The following is a 6,625-nucleotide window of genomic DNA, read 5'->3' on the forward strand; positions in this document are numbered from 1 at the left end:
CTGTGGCTTTCTGGCTAGAGTTCCCAAGTCACCGTCCAGGGGGCTTTAACCTCAGAGGCTCAGGACCTGTTCAGGCATCGGCTCAGCAATAGTAGGGAGTGTGGGGGTGATGTAGTCACTAAGTTGTGTCCAGCTCTTGCAACCCTATGGACTGCAGCCCACCAAGCTGCTCTGTCCACGGGATTCTCCAGGCAAGAGTACTAGAATGGGTTGTCATGCCCTCCTTCAGGGGATTTTCCTGACCCAGAGATCCAACCCACACCTGCATTGCAGGCGAATTCTTTACCGCTGAGCCACCAGGGAAGCCTCATGGTGGAGAATACAACAAGCAACATCTCCCTCTTGTCAGAATCTCCGCCTAAGCCAAGCTGAGGAGATGCCAAAGAGATGACGCTTGTGACAGCACCATGCAGGGTGAGGGGGCTGGAGGAGAGTCAGGAAAAAAAGGAAGACAGTCATTATTTGCCTCTTACTTTAAGAGACTTATTTTAAGTCTTGCATCCACAGATCCATGCAAACTGTCGCATCCGACGGGTTTACTTCTCAGACAGACTCTATTCAGAAGACGAACTGCCAGCAGAGTTCAAACTGTATCTCCCAGTTCAGAACAAGGCAAAGGTGAGCCGGCTTTCCTCAGAGGAAGGCCAGATAGTGAGTTGGAGAAACTGTGTCCCCAGAAAGGGCTCCGTTCTACAAGGTCAGGTGCAGACCCTCTCTCTGTTGACATGGAGTATGGAGGGCCTTTACATCAGAAGATCTTAGGCCTGCTACCAGCAGGGAGTCAGGAATAATCCCATGAGCTGCTGCCTCACCTCCGTGAAGTGACCCTGCCCCTTTGGGGGGCATCCTGCTCCTTCCTGCTCCCAGGCCTTCCCTGAAGAATATCTTCCATCTGAACCTCTTCATCAGCCCCAATTGTTATCAGCCGACCCCTCCCCTCTGGCACAATGACGGGCGCTTCTGGGCCTGCCCACTGCTGACACGTATGCACCGCCCCGTGGGCCAGCATCCCCTTGAGTGTCCCTAGGGGTAGGGGGTCGCTGCCATTGACCATCTATTTTCTAATAACTTAAACTGGTGCATTTGTTCTTTTTTTTTTTTCTTTTCCCTTCAGCAATAACTGGAACGCAGCTCAAGGGATAGACCCTGGATATGACTCTTAGTTTAAAAAGGAAACTATCTGGAGGACAATGCAAAAAAACAGATATTTGTATTAGTTCACTGTGCTGTGGTTCTTTTACCTACTGTTTGGCATCCCTCGTCGTGGACGCCAGTGACTATGCCATGCGTTGTAAGTACAGTGGGGGATAAGCCGTCCTTTGATACGTGAATGCTGGAGTGTATCTCGCTGCCTGCCTTGATGTGTGGGGAGAGAGATTTACCACGAACTTACAGAATTAAAGATGGTCCCGTAAGGCAGTTTCAGACCGATATTTCTTCCTACGGTTTGTTCTTTCTTTTATATGTTATCTAAATATATGTATATGCTGTGTAGTGCTCATAATCTGGAAATGAATAAAATGTTATATTCTTGGTTTGTAAATTTGTTCTTGGTTTATGTGTTGGTTTTTTTTTAATTGGTGACATTTCTCTTTCTTTATGGTATGAAAATAGAACTCTTTGCGAAGAACATCCCATACATTCATGTGGTGAAGTAGCTTGCAGTAAGCACTGAAAGAACAGGACATCTATAGATGCTGATTTGGAACAACTCCCAAGATAAACTAAATGGGAAGAAACATGAATAGCGTATCACCTAGAATCATCTTATTCTGGGGGGCGGGTCTCAAGTGGAGCTTTAGACGAAACGGCGTATATGCCAGACTGCGCGTAAACCCCCTGGGAAGGCGTCACGCTGAAGCCTCACTTGCCCTTGTGTGACCATCAGCACGTCCAGTGTTCCTCAGCATTGGAACGGATCACCGCCTCCTTGTTTGAGCTCCAGATGAAGTACTTGCCTTGAGTTTAGGAACCTAGAAGAAAAGTATTTAAAAAAACCACTGGACTCACTTGAAAGAACTGACATCTTAACACCACTCTCCCAGCTCCCAGTTACTCTAGGGCATGTGCCTGGGGCTAGTGAAATGACCCTGCCACAGACAGCTGAGTTTACAAAAGTTGACCCCTTAACACAACTCTACCGTATGGAATATTTCTGGAGGGAAAACAGTTTGGGGGCGGAGAAGAGCCTATGTAACTACACCTGCAAGATCTCACAGGATGCATAAGAACTGTGCAGTGATTACTACTGGAGAGAATGGTGCTTTTGCTTATATACTTTTTTGTGTGTTCAATACTATAAAAAACATTTTCTTTGAGGTCGTATTTAGTAATAACATTTCAAAGTCAAAAAACAACAAAAGGCCACCCTGGATATCGTGCTCTCACCGACCTTCCCCCGGATTTGGCTTCATCCCACAGGATAAGACTGGAATTGTGGGCATTTTTACTTTGATTAGAAGTTAAAAAAAAAAAAAAAAACACAGGGCTGAATTGGTCACTACCGTGGCTGCCTCCTGAGAAGTTAAGTGGCAAGGAGCCCTGTTGTCCCACATCCTTACTCTGCACCGTGCACTCTGGGTAAGCGTGGCTGAGACTGAGGATGTGGAGGCCTGGAGGGGAGGGTGCCTTGCTGCTGCCTCAGACACTCACTGAGTTCTTGTTTCTTATGGTTGTCGGGGGCCTGACACTGAGGTAGGCTCAGCCAAGATGACTTTGCCTTCCTCATCTGCTAACCAAATGGAGCCACCTTCGCCACGGTCACTCTCCTTGGAGAGTCACCACGGCTCTGTCACAGAGCACCCGTCGGCCCAGGTGACAGCCTGCTCTCTCAGGGCCACCCCCAGTCACATCTGAACATTGACTCTGCTTCTCCATCCTTAAACACCCAAGGGTTCCCGTGCTTAGACTCCGTGTGACTGTCCTGAGCCTTCTGGGTTACAGAGGAATCCTCAGAAATGGGTGGGGGTGGGGCACTCTGGGACGTCAACAGAGTTTCTTGTCTCTGGCCGCTGTGTGGTGAAATCTCCCCTCCAATCTGGAGTCTATTGTGGGATGAAAGCTGCTTTTGTGGAGGCGAGAAAACCCGGTCAACTTCTCATCTCTCTCCGGTGCCGGGACATCGGCGGAGCGCTCCTGGAAGTCCGGAGAAACACAGTAACGCACTCTCCTCCACACAGAGCCCCTTTCTCCCCCAGGCCCTTGTCAGACTAAGTACGGGGATTACCTCACCACCCTCTTCAGGGTGGAAGGCGGCAGCTGTTGACTTCACAGATGCTTCACATATCCATCCAAGAGGAAGTGAGGGGGTGTGGAGGGTGATGGGATGTATTATCTAAGCTGGACCCCGGCCAACGTGAACTGTGGCACCAGCGACGGCCCCTGCCCCTCCAGTCTCCAGCTCCCTCGGAAGATGACGACAGCTAATTATGGGGCCAAGGGAAGGAGGAAGGAAGGGACAGGCTGCAGGGCCCAGAGGCCTCCTGCACGGAGCCGGGGCCAGAGTGACCTTAGATTGAGGAAACTGGAGCAGGCAGGGTCACGTTAGCTGGCTCCTTGGAAGCCATGGTGTGTGTTTTAGAAGGAGTTCCCTCCCAAATAGGAGTGTTGGTTAATTGGTGTGAACTTGAATGGACAGCCACGCAGTTGTTCCCACAGGGCCCATCTAGGGGGACAGCCTACCTGCTACGGTAACCCTTATTTGCTACCAGCATGTTCACTGCTTCCCCACAGCCAGCCCAGTAAGACTGACGGTGCTGGTCCAGCCGCCTCCTGGGGCATTTCTCAAGGAGGCAACTATGCCAGAGAACAGCCCCCCAAGCTGATTTCCGTAGCTCCTCGGCAGCCTTAGCCAAAAACAAGTGTCAGGAATTCACTGGAGAAGATGTTGGAGCTCTTCCTGTCTAGCCCTCTCTTCCCACATTTTGCTGATGAGGACACTGTAACCTAGAGAGCGTCGGGCTGAGCGACTCTTATGGTGGCAGGCGTGGAACACGGACACAGAACCCTCGTGGGAGTCATATGCCATCCTTGTCCTCCTGTGCGCTGGCATTCCCCTGCTTCCTCCGTGGCTGGCTGTCCTCTTTGTAGAGGCGTTGATGGGGCAGATAATGCCTGTGTCGGGGGATATCCTAGAGGTCCAGTGGCTAAGACTCCAAGCTTCCAATGCAGGGGACCTGGGTTGAAACGCATGTCAGGGGACTAGATCCCACATGCTGCAACTAAGAGTTTGCAAGCCATCGCTAAAAGATCCTGCCCACTGCAACTAAGACCCGGTGCAGTCAAATAAAAAAAAATACTGTAAAAACAAAGATAATGTCTGCCTGGGAGGCTGGGCCAGGCTAGAGCTGGCTGCTCAGGAAGACTAGACTCAGCTCTGCCTCTGCGGTGAGGGTTCGCCTGGGGTGTTCCTTCATGGTTGCACTTTAGCTGAACTTCAGGGCCTGAGGCTGAGGATAGAAAGCTGTGGGGCAAAGGTTTGTGTTTAATGGATTGTAAAAGTAGCATAGGCTCATGCAAAATTCAAACAGTACACAGAATATGGAGTAAGATAAAGTCACCGTTCCCATTCCTTAACTGAAAGTATTTGAATGGACCAGAATGACTTTTAACTACTTTACATGTATTTGTTTTACTGAATTATCACGACACTGAAATAGAAACTATTATTCTTATTTTACTGATGAGAAAACCAAGGCCCAGAGATTACTGTGTCCAAGCTCACACAGTGGTGGTAGAAGCAGGTTTCAACTCATGCGTCTGTGCTGGGCTCTTAAATCACTTGACTTCTTTAACTTGCTGTTTCCTCCTAACAATAGCCTTATGATAAAACACATGAAACTTACCTAAGAGCTGGGTGGGGCGAGGTGTCCACCTGTGAACAATAGATTAGATCTCTTGTGTTAACTTCACCCAAGGGAATACTATGCAGCCATGAAAAGGGACAAATTCCAGCTAGGTGCAACAACAGAAGAACCACACAACCATAAAGCAGCGTGAAGACAGCAAGGCGAAGTATAGTAGGGATGATTCTACTTCTATACAATTTTTAAATAGACAAAACAATTTATTGTTTAGGATGCATTTATAAATGACAGTCTATACAGTAGTCCCACTTTATCCACAATTTTGCATTTCCTGGTTTCAGTTCTCTGTAGTCAACTGCAGTCCAAACATTTTAAATGGAACATTCCAGAGATAATTCAATCTTAAATTGTGGGGCATTCTGAGTAGCATGATGAAATCTTGTACCTGGGATGTCCAGCCATCACCATCGTTTGCCTCTGACCATCCACCATGGACATTGTCATGGCTTCATGACACAGGATCACCTGAAGAAGATGATTCTCCACCTGACATTGTCAGGTCAGTAGTAGCCTAATGCTGTGTCACCCACCTCACTTCCTCTCATCAGGTAGGCATTTTATCATCTCACATTGCAAGAAGAATGAGGAGTATAGTACAGTAAGATATTTTGAGAGAGACCGCATTCACATAACTTTCATTACAGTGTATTGTTACATATGTTCTATTTTATTATTTGTCCATCTCTTACTGTGCCTAAAGTATAAATTACACTTTATCATAGGCATGTATTCTGGAGAATGAAATGGTAACCCACTCTGCTATTTTTGCCTGAAAAATCCTGTAGACAGTGGAGATTGGGTCTACAGTCGAATGGGTCACACAGAGTCAGACACGACTGAGTGACTAAGCACAAGCATAGGCATGTATATATCGGGGGGAAAGTAGTATATATAGTAGTATATATAGGGTTTCAGGCATCCATGGTGAGTCTTGGAACGTACTCAGTGGTAAAGAATCCACCTGCCAATGCAGGAGACCCAGGTTCGATACCTGGGTCAGGAAGATCCTCTGGAGGAGGGCATGGCAACCCCCTCCAGTATTCTTGCCTGGAGAATCCCATGGACAGAGAAGCCTGGTGGGCTGTATAATCCATGGGGTCGCAAAGTGTTGAGCTCATGCTTATTACAGGGTTTCAGGCATCCACAGGGTGTCTTGGAATGTATCCCTTTGGGGACTCCTGTAGCAACAGGCAGAAGACTATCTCAAAACTCAGGAGAGCGCTTTGCCTAGAGGTGGGGGACGAAAGTGATGGGGGAGGCACTCTAGGGGCTTCTCAGGACTATCGATGCTTTATTTCTTAACATCTTTACTCATAGATGTTTGCTTCATTACTATTTGAATTACACACACCATTGAATATATTCTTCTGATTATGTTTCTCAATTAAAAAAAAAGTCAAATTTAGATGACTTAGCCCTAGCTTATTAAAATGCAGGCTCTTGCGCCCAGCTCATCAAAATGCAGATTCTCTTTCAGGAGATCTAAATCTGGCCCAGATCGACATCTGCCCCTGGTGGGTTTTGGTGTTTCTGTCACTTGAAGCTGCTCCAAGGTAGAGCAAGCAAGCATTGAAGTGGTACCTCTGAGTGCGGAGAAATCAGATGCGGGGAGGAAAGGAGAGGGTAAATAAAGCAAACCAACTCTGGCCCCCTACCTCCCAGATGCTTACGTTGCCTTTCTACAAAATCCTACTGCCTAACTTTACATCTCAATTCCTTTTCCGTAACCTGAAAATATGGAGTCCTGTAATGCAAACCAC

At 47.7% G+C, this 6,625-nt stretch overlaps 1 protein-coding gene across 1 annotated transcript in view; it reads left to right on the plus strand.

The window, feature by feature from the left end:
• CFAP20 (cilia and flagella associated protein 20) overlaps positions 1–1,543 on the plus strand; it is a 13,425-nt gene extending 11,882 nt beyond the window's left edge. Inside the window, exons 5-6 of the mRNA XM_010861850.1 lie at positions 508–618; positions 1,115–1,543. Of these exons, the coding sequence (XP_010860152.1) occupies positions 508–618; positions 1,115–1,120 (117 nt within the window). The 3' untranslated portion in view covers positions 1,121–1,543. The remainder of the gene's footprint in view (positions 1–507; positions 619–1,114) is intronic.
• Positions 1,544–6,625: the final 5,082 nt, after the last annotated feature.

The sequence above is a fragment of the Bison bison genome, unplaced genomic scaffold, assembly GCF_000754665.1.
Source record: "Bison bison bison isolate TAMUID 2011002044 unplaced genomic scaffold, Bison_UMD1.0 scf7180017864473, whole genome shotgun sequence".
Taxonomy (NCBI): Eukaryota; Metazoa; Chordata; class Mammalia; order Artiodactyla; family Bovidae; genus Bison; species Bison bison.